Source organism: Siniperca chuatsi, linkage group LG19 (assembly GCF_020085105.1).
Source record: "Siniperca chuatsi isolate FFG_IHB_CAS linkage group LG19, ASM2008510v1, whole genome shotgun sequence".
In the NCBI taxonomy this organism is placed as follows: domain Eukaryota; kingdom Metazoa; phylum Chordata; class Actinopteri; order Centrarchiformes; family Sinipercidae; genus Siniperca; species Siniperca chuatsi.
In genome coordinates, this window is record NC_058060.1 from 17,710,718 (window position 1) to 17,728,511 (window position 17,794).

Genomic DNA, 17,794 nt, shown 5'->3' on the forward strand with positions numbered 1-17,794 from the left:
ATCCAACGCTTCATTTTCTGTCAACCATTGTTGAGGCCAAGACTCATGCCAAAGCAAAGCCCCTCTGTGAGGATGTGAAACAAATCAGACAAAAATGAATTTCCTTACCTGGATGCTCTTAATGCCGGCTTTGCAGTAGTAGCGTTTGATGTCTATGTCAATCTCGGTGTTGCCAACAAAGCTGAGGGACAAAAACACAAAATATGTCTGATAAAAAATCCTGTACCAGGGTCCCTTTACGTTTTTATCAATTTTAAAAGGACTTTCATGTTCTTGTTTGGTTGGATAAGACATGACATTTAGACATCAGGCTGACTACATGCGTTATTCATTATCTTCATGGAGTTGTTGTATAAACATAAACACAAACATGCATCATAGGGTTTTCCTCCAGATATGACATGATTGTAGTCATTGAGCTCACTGAGTCATATTAAGCATGTTTAAATCCTGTTGTCTCCCAGAACTTTAAAGTTATAGTCCTTAAGATTTTATAAAATCAAAACCCAGTTTTTAATACTATTTATGGTTGGCATTTTTTCAGTAACACCCAGTAATTACCGCTCTATATAGCAGTTTTTATTGTTAGAGATGTCGGCCATTCCTGCGCTGGATTCAAATTGCATTAATTGCCGAATATAATCCAGAATTAGTGTTTTTTAATTTAATCTCATCAGCCTCACAATTTACTTGCAACTTGCGAAAGGGTGTGAAGGTTGGCTTTTATAGCGAAGCTGTCACAGGAAATGCAATTTATTTGTCACAGAGGTTAGCGTTAGTGACAGCAATCGTTTAGCAAAAATGCATCTAAAAAATAAGACAATGATTTTGACAGTGGATCAGTTTTAAATATTGTAGGGAGGGACAAAAAGAAGAAACCACAGTGAGCTGTAAGATGAAGAGTTACAGGTGACAGGCTGCACACCTCCAACTTCTCAGCAAGGTAACCAACTCTACTTTGCTCTGCTGTTGTGTGGAAAACTACTTGCTCTGTGTGCAGCATGAAATCAGATCTTTTTTTAAAACAATGTGAGATTGTTTGGCTGCACTGTAAACAGACACATCACATCTTTCTGTTATCACATTGAAAAGAGTTTCCCCTCGGGGATCAATAAAGTATTTCTGATTTCTGATCACCAGATTAACCAGGACTGAAATATTAAGGATTAAACTTTAACTGCATTATTTTATTTCTCTTAAATCATCAGTCACATCAAGGTCTGTTTACAGGTCTTGGGGAGTACTACTGCATATGTGAGGAAAGTTGTATAAAGCCTTTTGTGGCTCCAGAGGGAGCTGTGCAAAATTGGACAAATTGCCTCAAGTGGTGTCAAATTAGCCGCTACTAGCATAACACACCCAAATCTCCGACCGAATTCTCGGCAGTCGAACTGCATTGTGGGTTAATGTAGGCGTCCGGTTTTGACAAGGAAGAAGAATACATGGAATAAAAAAGGTGATATCTCTGGTTTTGCTACATCAATTTTTATTTATTTTTTTTACTGTCCATCGTGAGTTTGACAATGTTATAGGAGTACAGTGCTAAATTGGTGGAGTACACTTTTAAGAATTTTCAAGGTCTGTGGACACCATTTTAAACCACAATCAGATAGAAGCTACAGAGGTAAAACGATAATGATTTAAACAGGGATCTGGTAGGCTCACCTGATCTGTAGGTCCATGATGATCTGTCGCCTATCCACATTTTCTGTATAAACCTTGACCCCGTTGACCCTCAGGGGCTACACCGCAACAAAGGGAACATTATGGCCACTGCACCACTACAGTCCATCAACACTACTCCAACACCTCCACCACTCCCAAACCCCCACGTGGTTAGCACAAGGTCGACCCCTCTCCTGATCCTACATGGAAACTATTTATGAAACAAGCACATATGTCAGCGACATGCATGTATGTTCTCGTTCAAGCTCCCACACACCCTCAGCAGTTGTCCCTATGGCACCTGCTGCCAGTAGTTCATTTTGTCACTGCTGAAACAACATGTGATCAGTCTCGGAACCATGCAGGAACACTAAGAGGTGCTCACTTTGTCTCCTATGTCAATCTTGCTGAAGCAGAAAGTGCTGAGGTGGGCGTTGGACTCTTTCACCGCCGGCTCGATTGTCTCATGGAACAGTTTCTCCACAAACTGGCAGATGTACGGCCACATCTGTTTCACTGTCTGACGGGATACAGGAAGAGAATTGACTGAATTAAGTACTAGTAAAGTCTTAATGGGACAAACTAAAAAAATGTTGCCTTTTTCCATCATATAATTATTCTAAAGGGCATGTACATGTATGTGCTGTAAGACTTCAGCTTCACCCTCTTTAGGCTATTCTTGCTACCTCATACAGGTGCATCTCTCACACACTGTGAATGATATAGTTAGTCTAAAATATTCAAAATGTAGTTCTATTTAAGTAGAATCTTGTCAGACTTATACACATCAAGCAGGGACACCAACAAATTAAATTTTGATGTCAGCATCTAGATCATTTTAACGTGTACTCAAGTGCTTTAAAATTTACATCCAGGTTGTTGCCATGGGAATTCACAAGGGTTAATGCATTTCATAGCGTTGCATGTTAAGTTAGGGCAACATGTTAAGTCAGATATGCTGCAGTGTACAGTGTGGCAACATTCACAGCCCCAGTGGGAAGAGGAGAGAGCAGAAGAGCAACAGACATCCCATTTATTCCAGTTTATAAAAAGCAAAAAGGAGGGCTTCACTCAAGCAAACAAATTCAAGAGACAGACGCTCGATTCTTTACCTTATTTAGCCATTCCACTCTCTCTATATCTGGGAAGTGGACCTACAATGGAGAAAACAGAGCAGATAATCTCTAGTCTATGTTGGTTTTAATAAAGCTGATAATGCAACATTTTTAAAGGCAAGTTCCACATACACTCAAAATCACAAATGTCAATCTCATGGTGGCACTAGAGGAAAAATCAGAGGGTCACTAAAGTCAGTAGGAATCATCTTCTGGGCAACATAAATATCTGCACCTCATTTCATGGCAATATATTCAATAGTTGTTGAGATACCGGTACTTCAGTCTGACAGACTGCTATTGCTATCCCTAGAGCCACGTCTCTAGCATGGCTAGAAACATCCACAACCTTCTAAGGGGGAAATTTACCCTGATTAAGATATAAAGACAGACAGCTTTATTATCAAATGCTTGCATTGAACCTAAGTTCATTGCAAGAATTCAGACTGTTTCAAATTTAATCACCTTTGACCATGTCAAACTCTTTTTTTGAAAATTTGTAACTGTGCTACGCAGAAAAAGCTTGAAGATCACACGTCTCTTGGACATTCAAAATATTTAAACAAACCTAGCATTCTACAATGCTACAGCAATACAGCAGTTTGACTACTCATAGAAGGCAAAGTGTGTTTCTACTGGGTTTTGATGCATGAGACCATTTGAGCTCATTGATATGGAATGGTTGCTTGACAAAAAAACCCCAGAAAGTCTCAAAACACTCTTTATTTCTACCTGAAGAATGCATTGATCGTATGACCTTCCTTTTATCACGATCGTTTGTCTGTCAGGTGTTATAAGATAATTGACATCAGTGCAAACCTCTGTTTTTCTTCACATTTTGAGCGTCAGCAAAGTGCATTCATGCCATGTTAGTTGTGTTATTTGCCCAATGCTATTGAAGTTACAGGTAAATGAATACTGTGCTTTTGTAATGTTACTGAATTTCAAAATAAATCCAATATCAATATTTAATAGCACTTACATCATGCTGTTAGTCTCAACCAGACCTCCACAGATCTCCACACTACAAATGTGCTTTGAGACTGAGCTGCAGTTTGACTAATCTTCTTTAACAACCAAAGTAAATTGGGCATTGATTTAACATGAGGTAAAGGAAATGCCTGGAATAAAGTCAATACCATGCACAAAGGTGTGCAGAGCTGCACACACTACCTTAATAAATAACATATAAACAACCCTGCCTCTCCATCCCACTGAATTGAAGGAGTTTATTCCCTAATCTCAACAGTAAGATAAAGTGAAGCGTCTGTGGTGGTGAGAGATGATATGCGGTGCGACAGCTACAAGGGACAGCACTATTCCTCATGGAGGCAGCAAAAGTGCTTATCCAGCATTTATGTCAAAGTGCGGATAAAGCAGTGACAAGAGCAGGAGGAAGGGGAACAAAAAGTTCTTGTTAATATGACATATTCAGGCCTATAGTTTTGTTATGAGGTGGAAATAATATAATCCTCTGGAAGAGACGTTGGGCTTCATTATTACACCTGACATAGTGACCTTATTCAGAAAAAGTAGGTGACGTAATGGTTGATATACTCTTTAGGACACATTTTAAGTGCTGGCTGAGAAAACTGAGCTGTGCAGCAGAAAGTGGAAGCAAAGCATCTTCATTATTCAGCTCATTGCTGTGTTGGTGTAAAACTAAAAAGTCATTGGGGTTTATGTCTTGAACGAGTAATCAACAGTGTGCTTGGGATATGAAACTAAGAGGGTTATTCTCCTTGAGTTCAAACTGCCTTAAAATGAGCGCACTGAGTCTGGAAAGTAATCAGCACCTGGAAACAAACTCAAACTTGTTATAAATTAGACATTATATAGTTCATGAGGCATCTTATTTATATCTTTAAAAAGTACAAAAGTACCACATTCAGAGATACAGCAGACAAACTCTGTATCTACTACTGATTTCAGACACATAATGCTTTACTACTGCTTGTGTCCCATGTGATATTAAAACAGTTAACAAATCTCTGCACAAATGAAATGTGAATAAGGCTTTTAGTATAAGTAGTTGCTTCACCAGCTAGCCAATGACTCACCCTGCTGAATACAGCTGAGGGTATAAACTGGAACAAGGAGGAGTGCACTTCAGTAATAGAAGTTTGGGAATGGGGGCACTTCACTAAAAAAGCCTTTCATTCACTTCTGCCTAGTGGGGAGAAACGGGCACTAGCCAAGACTTAGGAGCTATAATTGGTGAAAATCCCCACCTCTGAAGAGAGCACAATATCGATGCAGTGATGTGTGTGCAGCTTGTCAATCTGGGGCATGCTAATCAATCGCTGTAAAACTCTGGCAGGTGCAATGTGATTTCCTGTGATGGTCATGCACAGCCGCACCAGGTATGACCACAGTTACATGTAGTGCTTGACGTGATGTTTCTTTTATCAACCACAGACTTAAGGCAGGGGGTGCTGAGGCCATTCAATAATGCATTTTTCCTCGGAGTGGGATGCTGTTTCTGTACCCCATCTAGCTCCTCCACCCCCATTTAATAGCCTCAATGCCTCCTCAGCCATGTGTCAGCAGAATAAGCTTTTTATTGTTTTCAAAACATGGGGCTGCACTGAACATCACAAACCAGTTGAACTGTGTCTCTGGGATGAGTCTGATATGGAAAGTGCTGGATTTATAGTTTGATAAGTTAAACAGCTCAGACTTTAGGCTCACTTTAATTTGCGGCTCATTTGAGCAGTACTTTGTGCATGGATAGCACTCGATTAAATGCAATCTAAACTGTTTCCTTAGTGATTTCCAAACAGGACCCCTGAGATCATCTAGGGCCCTAAAAAGACTTTAGTGAAAAGACATCTCTTAATTTCACTACAGAAGATACACAGTGCACTAATAAGTATGGATGGGCTTCTATAGTCAGTTTATCTCTGACCATTGGACTTCCAGTAGAGTTAATATGGAAGAGAATATAGAATATAAATTACTAATACATAAACATTGTATAACCTTCTTTAGCGAAACCAGGTGCATTAATTTACTCTAACACCGTAAAGCCAAGCAAAGCCATTTACTTTCCCCTTGATGCTATAATCCAGCTCCCTCCAGACAGCAGTTAACTACATGGATTACATGGTGTCTTCCAAACCTCTTTCAAAGGCACTAATGCTGAAGAAAAGTCACCTAACATATGGCTGTGACAAAAACTCCACAACATCAGATATTAATTTTGGGGGAAACAACTGCCTGCAGTTAATCTTCAAATATATATCTCTAAAATATCATCTATTCTTGTTTTATTATCTGAGTTGTATTTTGTGTTTGGGTACCAGATTTAAATGCAACCTATGTTATCTTGTAGATTTACATACTGGGGCGGCTGAGGGTCATTGAGGAGGTTTCAGGAGATTCCCAACAAAACACTAAACTGTTAACCCTGACAAGGAAAAGTCAAGAACCCTAGTGTTATCCTACAAGTGTTGCAGTAATGGAGTGAGTTACTGCAAGAGAGATAGCAGTCTGAATCCCAAAATAACAGGGACCCTGTGGGCATGTTTCCTTTCCAGCGTGGTGTCTGGTTTACCATTGTACCCTGCTGTATTTAGACTGGGAGTAATGTCACTGCTGGGGGGACAGCTGCTCCATCACAGCTTTACAGCTCAACTCTGCTCCTGTCAGCTGATTGTTTTTTCCTGGAAACTCAAAAATATTGATCACAAAAATACCTCATGCTCTTCAGAGAAACATCTCAGCTAGGATAAACGACTACGGACATTATTTCATCTGCTGTATTTCACAGTGTCTTACCCATGGTGGTAAATCAGAGGTCGTCAGACTCTGCTTGACAGTTCTCTCCTCTTGCTCAAAGAAAGCAAGAGCTCGGCTCAGTCGGCTGTGCTTCCCTCCTGTGTTTCTCCTCCAGCAGAAAAAAATAACAAGTCCAATCAACAGCCAGCTGAAACTGAACTCAAAATAGCCCAATGCGTAAATCGGGAAAATAAGAACAAACGTTTTAGCAACGTGAACCCAGGTCTGAGTCAGCTCGCTGGTCGAGGACACCGGGGTATCATCGGGTATGTTCCCCGCTGAGGGATGGGGAAAGTTGGGCTGAACGGGGCTCGGAGCTGCGTGTCCATTCTCCTTAGGTAAAGCGGGGCTAGCATTGTGTGAATGGGCTCCTCGTACATCTGTCATGCTGTCTCTAGACATGTCTCTGTGCTCCAGAGTGGGTCTTCAAACTATTAAAATGCGAATAAGGTTGAGTGACACGGTTCCCATGTGCGAGCGGACCGAAGCGGTTCCTTTGGAGAGCCTGTTCTCACGTCGGCTCACCTGCACACCAGCCCATCGTCTGCGGAGGAATCGTTGGCATTGACCACTTTAGTTTCCGCAACGATTAAAAGCTTGGGAAGCATTCCCTTAAAAGTAGGTTAAAATAGGCAGCCGAGCCAGTCTAGTCCACAGCTCTACTCGATCTGCCTCTACACAGGTTAGAAATGATCATTTCCAAAAACGCACAGGGATAATGCACTGTGCGCTCCCAGTGGTGCCGGGAGCCTAGCTTAAAAGGAAAAATACCGCCATCTGGTTTTCAGTAGCGGTAAACACAGCTTGTAATTATCAATCGTAATAATACTTTGGTAACGTCAAAGTACATGTGAAATAGCTAATCTAATCTAAAGATATATATAAGACAGCAAACAAATATAATTGGTTGTATTTCAAACACACAAACACAAATACGTATCTTACTACCTAGCTAGCCTGCTATTAAATGCCAGACCGTTAATGGGAACGGGTGTATAATAACGAGCACAGAAAAATCGATCAACAGACGAGTTTTATTTATAGCAAACATTTAAATAAAATCAAACACAACTAGCAGCACCAAGAGTATTAGTGTCAATCGTTGTTATCATTTAAACAACAATTAAACATTTTAATACGGTTTGTTCGAAAGATACATTTAGCAAAAAAGTCGTTGACCGTTGCCACGGTAACTGGCTGTTGATTCCAGGGATTGCTCTGCTGCTGATTAATAAGCCTGTTGTCAAGCTGAAGTGACGCGAACTCCTTGGTTTCGACTAACTGCGCTTGCGCGCAAGAGATTTACCATCATGGCGGCGTCATTACCAGAATTTAAGCTAATTTTCGGCGATTGAAAGACTTCAAAAATAGAAACACAGATGTGAACATGCATAGCGACAAGGTAACTGCTCTATCTTTGACCTTACCGTATGCGAACTAAAGCTGGGAAATGTATTTTCAGTAGAAAATGACATGTCTGCTGTGGTAGTTATCAAACGTTAGTTATCTTAGGAAATGAACGCTGTTTTGCTGATTGGGATTAACTTTGTTTGATGTCGTAAAAATATGTTTATGTTGTCTTTGAATGAACGTTAATATGACCATCCAGTGAACATACAAATCTATCTAATACTAGAAAATAACCAAGGAGGACACATGGAGACCAGCTGACCTGAGAAGACACATCAGGGTAAGTTTTTGAGAGTTTAGCAAAACATTGCAGAAGGCGATGATTCAGGCTGGATTTATATCAACAGACAAAATTACATCCAAATAATATAAATGGTTGAATTGAATCTTTTTTAGGAGGAAGAACATGGTGATGACTATGTTAGGAGGCGAGATGACAATGAGAGAAAGCACCGTGGTGGGGAATCCATAGAGACACGCCACAGAGACCCAGAGAAGGAGTCCAGACGAGAAAGAGACAAGCAGAGGGAAAGGGAGAGTACAAGAGAGAGAAGAGAGGAAGACGAAAAAGACAGATATGCAGATCGACGGAAAGAGGGCTCACGGGATAGGAGAAGCGATAAGGAAAGGGATAGAAGAGTTGAGAGGGACAGAGAGAAGACAAGGGAAAGAGATAAGTTGGTAGATAGAAAGAGGTACAATGATGATTATAAAGAGATTAGAGACAGGAGGCGAGATAGAGAAGAAAAGCATGAAAGGGAGAGGGACAAGGAACAACACAGAGATAAGGAGAAAGAGAGGGAAAGGAACAGAGAGAGACCCAGAGAGGAGGACAGGGACAAAAGGAGGGAAGAGAGAGACAAGGAAAGAAGGAGAGAAGAACGGGACAGAGAGCACAGGACTGAGAGGGAGAGAAGGAGACACGAGAAAAGTGGAGAAGGAGAAAGAGATCGGATAGAAAAACATGAAAGAGAGAAGAGAGAGCGGCATCGAGAGAGAGAGCGAGACAAAGATGAATATGAAGACAAGAGGAACGACAAAGAAAGACGAGAGAGACATGGAGACAGAAAGGAAGTGAAGGAGGAAAGAGGTAAGGCCACAGCAGTGTGTACACTTCGCTTGCCATATTTACAGGATTATTTTTTCCATATGGGGTCAACATTGATATCTTTCTGATTTCAGAGCAGAAAGAAGAATATAGAAGACATAAAGAGGAGAGAGAAAGGAGACACAAAGAGAGAGGATATCATGTAAGCATCTGCAGTAGAGTCACAGAGTTGTGACTTGTATGGGATAATGTAGTTGTGTCAAAATACTTTGGTCTCATTGTTTTACTTGTGAGGATTTTGCTGTTCTCCAGGATGAAAAGCGAAAGCATGACAGTGAATCCAGGGAGCATAGAGACTTGAAGGGATCAAGCGAAGAGGTCAGGCATAGTCGTGGTGGCAGAGAGCGAGGAGAATTGGACAAACAAAAAGAGAGAAGGCACAGAGAGGAAGAGGAACCGGAAAGAAATCATCACAGAGACAAGACCAGCTCCAAGAAATCAGCGTCTGACAAAAGTCACAGGCATGAGACTAAAACTGAGGTTTGTATTTACATAAGTTGCCTTTATACTGAAACCTGTAGATCCCTTTATTTTCTGTTTATTGTTCCCTAATGGATTGTATGGCCTTTTTCCCCCATGTGTCATTTTTGTGATCCAGGGTGTAGCAAAGGTGCACTGGTCAGCTGGTGTGAAAGATGTAGGAGACACAGAGGAGCTTGTAAGATGCTCAGTTTGGTTACTTTGCTGTGCATTTCGAGGGACTTTTGCTTTTAGTTTGGCAGTGTGTTTTTCTTATTGCCATTGGTAACTGGATGAATATAAACAATATAATATTATGCCAGTTACAGTGGAGTTGGATCTCACAGCTACATTTCCTTTGCTTGCATGAAAGCAAACCATATTTCAGCTCATGCTGCAGCTTATACGAAGTAATGAGCTGAAAAAATGAAGCTTGAACTGATTGCAGGTGAATTGGTCTTTTTGTTTGGTCTGTGAGCTGTGATCTACTGTCTGTGCTGCATGCCATGCCCTCATTTCCTTCTACAGTACTTTCAGCTTCACTTTCACTGTAGTGCTGCATCATCCCAAAGAGTTTCTGCACACTTATTTAAGTATTTAAGATATTTTCTACTTTATGCATTTATGTCCCGTCTGCAGGTTGTCAAAGATGAAGATTTGGCTGAACAGGAATATGAAGATGACTTTGAGGTAATAATACAGCTTTCTAATTATAAAATACTGTAGAACCAAATTCTGCTGTTTTTTATTTTTGTCATGTTTAAATTTTAGTTTTTTTACATTTATTTACTAATTTTTGTGTTACTTTTGCATGCTGTAATCAATTTACATTCTAAGAAACTGGTGAGTATTCAGAGTTCATCCATTTTCATTGTTATAAGATGCAAAGTTTGTGTTCATGGCATCTTGTTTATTTAAAAAAAAAATGGGTTAAACATATTGTATGTAAGTGATACATTTCTCTGTTCAAAGGATTATGAGGAGGATTTTGAGGAGATGGATGAGAGCGCAGATGAAGATGAGGAAGAGGCACAGCATCCAGAGGTGGGCGAAGAGAGGGAGGAACTTACAACACAAAGAAAAAAGGAAATTGAAGCAATTCAGAGAGCCATGGATGAAGAGAACGAGAAAGTCGGAACAGCTCAGTCCAGACAAATTACAAGCAGAGAGGAGGAAGATAGGTCCAGAGGTAATGTTCTTTCTTCTGTCTTATCTAAAATATGTCTTTTAAGTAAAGCACTTGGTGTTAATGCATGTTACAGTGTACCCAGATTTCTTGCTTCATGTCTGATCTGATCAGTTAATGTCAGCATATTTTGTGTAGATTTATAGGGGATATAATGCATCTTTGTTGCTCTGTTAATAGGATCTGAAAAGAACCAGAGTAGAGCTTCCCAACGTGGGAAGTTTATCGACTTTGTGGCCGCAAAGCAGCGTGAAGTTAGCAAGAAAGTTGCCACAAAACAGAAGTAGGTTAACTTACAAAAAAACATTGTAATTGTAATTGTAATATGATTGGATACTCAAGGTGACTTACTTTTTATGATTTTGGGCACTTTTGTATTGTAATCTTGAGCAAAGTAATATTTAGTGTGCAAGCAAATGAAACAAAGTACATAGCTGAGTGTATATGTGTTCTTCAATTGTACCTTCAATGTGTATTTTTTCTGACTACAGGAAACGCAGTACAGAGCTTCTTCGCTTAATTGATCTGGATTTCTCGATGACATTCTCCCTTTTGGATCTGCCACCTGTTAATGAATATGACATGTATATCAGAAGCTTTGGAACTGCAAACACTAAGCAGGTCAGTATTTGTTTCTGTCTCTTTTACTTTACACAGATACCTGTAACCAAATTATAAAAGAGAAAAGGAATGTCTAAATAACATGTGAAAACTCCTTCCTTGTCAGGCTTACGTTCAGTGTAATGAGGATAATGCAGACAGAGACATCCAGACAGAGGAGATAGAGGTGTGTGAGAAGTGGACGCAGCATCCTCCAGAGCACAATGGACCCTGTGGTGGTGAGGAACAGCCAAGATCTTTCTCCGATAAACTCAGTGTTTGCATGTAGAGTCCAGTAACAGTGTTTTTGTTCTGACAGATCCGAACCTCTCCCAGGAAGCACGAGACAAAACCATAAGTGAAATTAACTTTGATTCACAGCGTCTGACAGCATTTCTGCGCTCAGCCTCACAGGTAATTTCTTTTACTCATACACATTTTTAAAAATGTAACAGTTCTGGACTTCATACATGAAGGTTTTCATGGCCAAAACTAACGCCTGTTGTCTTCTGTGACTGAATCAAGGTCATGGTTGTCCTGTTGGAAGAGGATCGGGCTGAGAGGAAATCCCTGAGGAAGCTGAGGTCTCAAACAGACACGCTGTCTTTCAGCGATGGAAGTTTACAGCTCAACACTAAGTTGCCTTTTCTTTATGGTACACACCATAACCAGAGAAATCCATTTTGTTATTACACTAATTGCACTCCCAAACCATTTTATTCTAATTAGTATTTTGTTGTTGAGTTGTCAGTTGTACTTTGTGGACCATAGAGCTGTTCAGAATATGCTCTATAAACTAACCATGCATGTGATTACACTACTCAGGTAGCTCTTTCCATGGATGGCACTATTTTTGCTTGTCAATTGCAGGTCGCAGCATCAGCCTGGTGCACTTCTCCGAGGTCCAGAGGCACACCATGTTGTCAGTCCACAGCCCTACAACTAAGCCCAGTGCTGTGCGTCTTGACAGCTGCACCATCATCTGCATCTGGAACATTTGGGAGCCGTCCCGACCTCAAAAAGTCCTTGTCTACGAATCTGAGGTGACATTTTCAACTTCCTTTTTCAGTTATAGCAACAAAAAAAAAGTCAAAAAACTTGTCATGAGCTTTGCTCATTACCAGTAAATTGTATTGAGCGGATGTACATGGTTCAGATCTACATTTTGTTGACACAGGAGACAGCTTCTATTCATTTTTAGTTTTACCAAAGGAGATTTAACAATTTCAACACACTAAACATTAATCAGCAGGCCTTATTGCTCTGCTTATTCATACCAAAAATAATTAACAATTTCAAACAACATTACAGTGTAATTCTCCATATTTCATGATATAAATATACCAAAAAGGTCAGTGCAACATGTACTAAAACCAATTTTCTGGCCAAAAATCAAATCTGCCAATAACTCGCAGAGAAACCAAAGTCACCTCACCTCTAACATCCAGAAAAACGTCTAGCCTACACTAAGCACTGACAGTAACCCCTTTTTAATGCTCACTGCTGCAGGTGCAGTGTTGTTGCTTCAGCCCTGGAAAGGCCATATTGGTGTTTGCAGGCACATCAGTCGGCTCTGTGCTGCTGTGGGACCTGAGGGAGCATTCTAGTAACCATTACCGCTTGAAGATAGGGGAGGATGAGTGGAGTTTCCGACAGCCCACCTTCTCCACTGGTATGTTACAGATGATGGCTGACCTCAGAATTTAATTTATTTTCAATACGTGGACTTGGACATGGTTGGTTGAGAGGATAATACCACAGATGAATTCCTGTTTTTGAAGCTGAGATTTTTCAATTTCATTCATTTTCCTGTTTTATATGAAATTTTTTGTGCCTTTCCCCTCTACTTTCTTCTCTGTTCCAGTATACCTCAAATTTTGTCATTATATAAACAAGGTGGTGATTTCCCCAGGCTTAAATCTAAGACTTTTAAAGACATTTTTAATACTACATACAATGCAATTTAATACCTGTTTCACAGTCATACTGGCCAAAGTATGAAAAATAGCAATAAATCCCAGTAGGGATGATGAGAGCTAGAATTACTTACCAAGTGCATGTATGTATTGATTATTATATCACATGTTTGTCAGTACTTGCCAGCAGTATACATCAATGATTCCTAATAGTATCATTAAACATGACCTGGACCTGGATAAGCAGCAGAAAATGATGGAGGATGGATGGAGTAATCAATTAAAAAATGTATTTAAGGTCCACATATTCATTTTAGGTCAGAGGTCTGGAACAATAACACTGGGGATTTTTCAGCCAGTTTTTGTTAAAACTGCATATAAAACATTTTATGAGTAATGTTACGGAGAAAAATTATTTAAGACATTTGTTAATGAAAATTTTAATAGCTTGTAAGGCTTTTTTTGTTGAGAAAATTGAAATCAATGCTTTTAAAGCCTTTTCAAGACCTGCAGATACCCTGTTTCCCTGAAAATATACCATGTCATTGGTTATGCTAATTTCCACAACCTTACACCAAGCATGTGTTTACAGAGCTTTGTTTGTCTGCCTTTATTTTGTCGCCCCCACTGTATTTCACTCTTTGCACTGCAATCCCAAGGAAATGAATGTCAGCAGGCACTAAATAGCAAACATCCTTATTCACTGTATATGTGGATTTAGGACTGCCTCTGCCCTTTCTCTCACTTAAAGTTCAGAGGCTGTTTTCTTGCGTAACGGTAGTGTTGATTAAGTGTGTGCTGATATCCTCTCTTTTTTTGTCACCTTGTCAACACAGATGCAGTGATGGCCGGTTCAGGCCATTTCTCATCTGTGATGTCTGTAGAAGTTGTCCCCTCCACTGTAGCAGGGGGGCTGAGACCAGAGGTCCCCCTTTTGGCATCTGAGGAAGGTATGGAATGGTATAGGAATGGTTAACACATTGACTGAAGATCTTGTGTATCATTTTATAAATGTGCCATATGTTTTTGCCATTCACAGTTGGCTTTATATTTAATTGTTTTTCTGTTTCACAATCCAGAGTCATCAGGATTGTCATTCCAGCTGGCTTCTCTTGATGAGAGCGGGGTTTTAAATTTCTGGGTAGGTTGGGCAACAAAGTAGATCCTTTACATTTTCTCTCTACACAAGACGTTTTCAAACTGTGAACCGCTCACCAGCAGTTGCAGCAGCAGTGGCTGTAACATGCAGCTCATGGAGGCAATTAAGGTACTGTAAAACCCTAAACGCCTGATTGCCGCAATTTGCGTCAAAACTCGCACTTCTTCTCAGAGTCATAACTAAGTCAGATCTGAAGATACAGACATGATACACATATTTTCTGATTCAGTGTGACTTACACTTCCTGAGGATATTATCGCCAATGTCCATCCAATAAATGACCATAAATCGGCTTAGAAATCATAGAAAACAAGATGCTCTCTCTAGAACTTGCCAGAGAATCATCATATTTTTAAGTTTTCTTCAGTATCAAAATCCAGTAATAGTCTGTACATCCATGGATACTTTGCAGAGAGGAACTGCTAAAATCTAATTCGGCAAACTTTTAATGGTGCCAATTTCCCAAAATGTGAACAAATATAGGCTTTGCACAAGTTGTAGCTCACAGCTAACTCACTGACTCCAGGGCAAAACTATACTTCCCATTTACATCCCCCAAAATTATGGGAACTGTTTCAGCATGATTGTACCCTAAATATAACAAAGAATAATAATAGGAGCATGTAGCACTATCAGTATCTTTCGAATTTACTAAGGCTCAGAATGGCACTCTCGTCTATCCATTCATATACTGATTTGCCCTGTGTTGAAAATCTATAGACAGGGCGACTTTGAAAACCCCTGCTCTACACAAACAGCAAAGTTATGATTTCCTCTGTTTCCTTTAGGTGGTAGTGGAACTCCCAAAAGCCAACGAGGCAGGCTCTCCAACAGATCTCGGTAAGGCAGTCACGTTTTAGAGCGCTCCCTCTTTTTCCATTAATGTACTCATCTTTCTTCAACATGTGCTACCAGCTTCAGCCTGTCGTTCTCTCTTGCAGGGCTCAGGCCTGGGGGCAAAGTAAAGTTACTTCACAGCTCCTCCCTCCTCACTGCTGAGAGGTGAGATTGATAAATAGCTTGTGATGATCATCCGTCTCTGCCAGCCACTGGGCTCAAAATACCCCACAATGTCTTTGGCCAGTGTAACACAGCTGCTCTGTCGTGGTCATACGATCTTGTTTGTTATGTACTGTGGGCCGTTGTTTTTGCCGCCTCAACATTTGATCGGAACATATCTGCGGTCTTATGTGCAGTGTAAATGTGATGCAGTGTCGTGTTCCACTGTAACAGTTTGTTTTTGGCTGGGAATGCTGTGACCTTTGACCTCTGGTTTGGCATTTTTCTCCCTGTCTTGATCTATCTGGCTCTCAGGGTATCACCACGAGATGCAGTGAAAACAGGGCCGTCACAGACACTTAATTTAAAATTCCTTCCAACAGACTCCAATCATTTCTTTATCGGCACCAATATGGTGAGCATAATCGTGTCTGCCATAGTGTGATGTTCTTTCAAATAAACCCTCTTAAGATATTCAGACATTATTTCCACCCCAATGCCCTTTTGTGTCATTTTGTGACAGTGAGTTAATATCTTTTCTGTCCAGGGTCTGGTCAATCATGGAACGAGTCACGGTTTGAAGGCTCCACCAAAGTTTTACAGGTTTCAGGAGGCTGGAGTCCGACCTGTTGATGTCAGCTCAATCCACTTTTCTCCATTCAGGCAACACCTGTTCTTGGTGAGAGTGCTTTTTTTTTTTTTTTTTTTTTTTTTTTTTTTACATTTTGTTAATTGTTTTTTCCCCAAATTAGAAAATCATACTTTTGTTGCCCTCATAGAAATGCAAAAGTACAGGGGAAAGGATGTAATGCTGTGCACAGAAGAATAGAAACTGCTCTCATTTTCCAGGGGGCTTTGATCATGATCCATTCCAGAGACTGTAATTATTTGAGTTTGAGTTTGCTTTAGTGCCATTACAGCAAAAACAATAGACTTGCCTTGGTGAGTTCATAGTGCAGGACAGGACAACATTCAACACAGCATACTAATACAACCATCATATAAATAAATAAAAATAATAATAACATATTATATTATATATATGTAACCTTTTTCCCCCTGCCCTTATTCCAGGTGGGTTGTGGGGATGGCAGCATCAGGCTGCATGCAGTCAGCCATGAGCAGCCTCTGACAGAGTGGAAGAATAGTACAGCTGGTGAACCAGTGGTCGCACTGCAGTGGGCCCAAACCAGACCAACAGTCTTCTGTGTGATCGATGCAGCCTCTAACCTCCACATATGGGACCTACTGAAAAATGACACCGAGCCTGTGGTCACCGAAAGCATGAATTCTGACAGGTAACACCAGACAGACATGAGGGATGATTTTATGATAGATGAGTTATGTTGAAATGTGGTGTACATTATTCTGCTCTTTTCTCAGGGTGACAGCCATGGCTGTGTTTGGAGACTCGGGACAACAAAACACATATTCGGGAATAGCACTGGCACACGAGTCAGGAAAAATAGAAATGCAGTATTTCACAAGACATTTTACTGTGCCCATTACTGCAGAAGAGGAGAAGATGGAGAGTATGATGACTGAAGCCTTCTGAAACACTGCACCTTGTAATGCTGCATTTAGACTGGTGTGTTTGTATTCATTCAAAAGATTTACTGCATTTTTAAACTCTGGAAGAGCATAAAGATCAATTTATAAATCTGTTTTTGTCACAGTCACTTTGTATAGTATATGTCATATTTAGATTTGATGTGTGTTGATGACGCATGGCTACAGAATCTTACATTAACATGGGACTATGAGAAGAATGTGGCTAAATACCAAAGATCCTCTACTGGGGCCACAATTCATTCAATATCCTCCATAAATTCATTATAAGAAACATATAATGTAAATGTTTGTTGATGTAAATATTTCTACCGTTTGATTAATGTAAAATATTTGTACGGAATTAACAAGTTTAATTTTTATACAATAAACTGAGTATATCTCTTGTTGTGTTATTTAATGTTATGGCAATTTTATTTTTGTGTAACTCAAGTTTTTAATTTGCATAACACTTGCACTGTTCATTTTCAGTTATGCGATTTTTATAAGCACCTGCATAGGTACAATATGTTTAACCAGGGCCAGAGCCAACATTTTAGAAATGCTGAGGTCAAAATACAGAAAAATGTAACCCAACACAAAAAATTAAGTCTTGAAAATGTTTTGATTATTTGGAATTTTTAGCTTATATGCAGATCATCCAATAGGTTTTTAGGAGAATTAATAATAAAGGAGCATTTTATTTTATTTGAAAAGTTGAAAAGAAATCACCAAATTTGGACACACATGGTTTTCGCTGGACATAGATTCTGCACATTGTCAAGAATACTATTCTGGTGATGAAGTAATGAACCCTTTATTTATTTATTTATTGGCCTAGAAGTAGTC

At 39.9% G+C, this 17,794-nt stretch overlaps 2 protein-coding genes across 7 annotated transcripts in view; one reads left to right on the forward strand and one right to left on the reverse strand.

Annotated features, from left to right (window-relative positions):
* Positions 1 to 7,493, reverse strand: part of esyt2b (extended synaptotagmin-like protein 2b) — a 30,948-nt gene extending 23,455 nt beyond the window's left edge. The window contains exons 1-5 of one of the 3 annotated variants that reach the window (XM_044177108.1): positions 6,561 to 7,493; positions 2,778 to 2,819; positions 2,051 to 2,185; positions 1,666 to 1,742; positions 109 to 181 (exon numbers count right to left, since the gene is read on the reverse strand). In XM_044177108.1, the coding sequence (XP_044033043.1) occupies positions 109 to 181; positions 1,666 to 1,742; positions 2,051 to 2,185; positions 2,778 to 2,819; positions 6,561 to 6,962 (729 nt within the window). In that variant the 5' untranslated portion in view covers positions 6,963 to 7,493. The remainder of the gene's footprint in view (positions 1 to 108; positions 182 to 1,665; positions 1,743 to 2,050; positions 2,186 to 2,777; positions 2,820 to 6,560) is intronic. The other 2 variants (XM_044177109.1, XM_044177111.1) reach the window with 2 other exon arrangements.
* A 313-nt stretch (positions 7,494 to 7,806) lies between these two features.
* Positions 7,807 to 17,361, forward strand: dync2i1 (dynein 2 intermediate chain 1). Of its 4 annotated transcripts, XM_044177266.1 has the most exons (24): positions 7,807 to 7,962; positions 8,197 to 8,250; positions 8,367 to 9,060; positions 9,153 to 9,220; positions 9,331 to 9,558; positions 9,677 to 9,736; positions 10,177 to 10,227; positions 10,375 to 10,380; positions 10,510 to 10,726; positions 10,904 to 11,006; positions 11,215 to 11,344; positions 11,451 to 11,562; positions 11,643 to 11,737; positions 11,849 to 11,978; positions 12,194 to 12,366; positions 12,833 to 12,995; positions 14,076 to 14,189; positions 14,319 to 14,380; positions 15,187 to 15,238; positions 15,340 to 15,400; positions 15,713 to 15,812; positions 15,945 to 16,076; positions 16,472 to 16,695; positions 16,781 to 17,361. In XM_044177266.1, the coding sequence occupies exons 1-24, from the start codon at positions 7,948 to 7,950 to the stop codon at positions 16,950 to 16,952; spliced, it is 3,216 nt and encodes a 1,071-aa protein (XP_044033201.1). In that variant the 5' UTR covers positions 7,807 to 7,947; the 3' UTR covers positions 16,953 to 17,361. The 4 variants fall into 4 exon arrangements, with proteins under 4 accessions (XP_044033201.1, XP_044033202.1, XP_044033204.1 ...); XM_044177267.1 differs by lacking the exon at positions 10,375 to 10,380; XM_044177269.1 differs by lacking the exon at positions 9,677 to 9,736.
* Positions 17,362 to 17,794: the final 433 nt, after the last annotated feature.

Coding starts and splice junctions, on each gene's coding strand:
- dync2i1 (XM_044177266.1), top strand. Junction 9,061..9,152: donor GGAAGTGAAGGAGGAAAGAG/GTAAGGCCACAG, acceptor TTCTGATTTCAG/AGCAGAAAGAAGAATATAGA. Junction 15,813..15,944: donor TCTTTATCGGCACCAATATG/GTGAGCATAATC, acceptor TTTTCTGTCCAG/GGTCTGGTCAATCATGGAAC.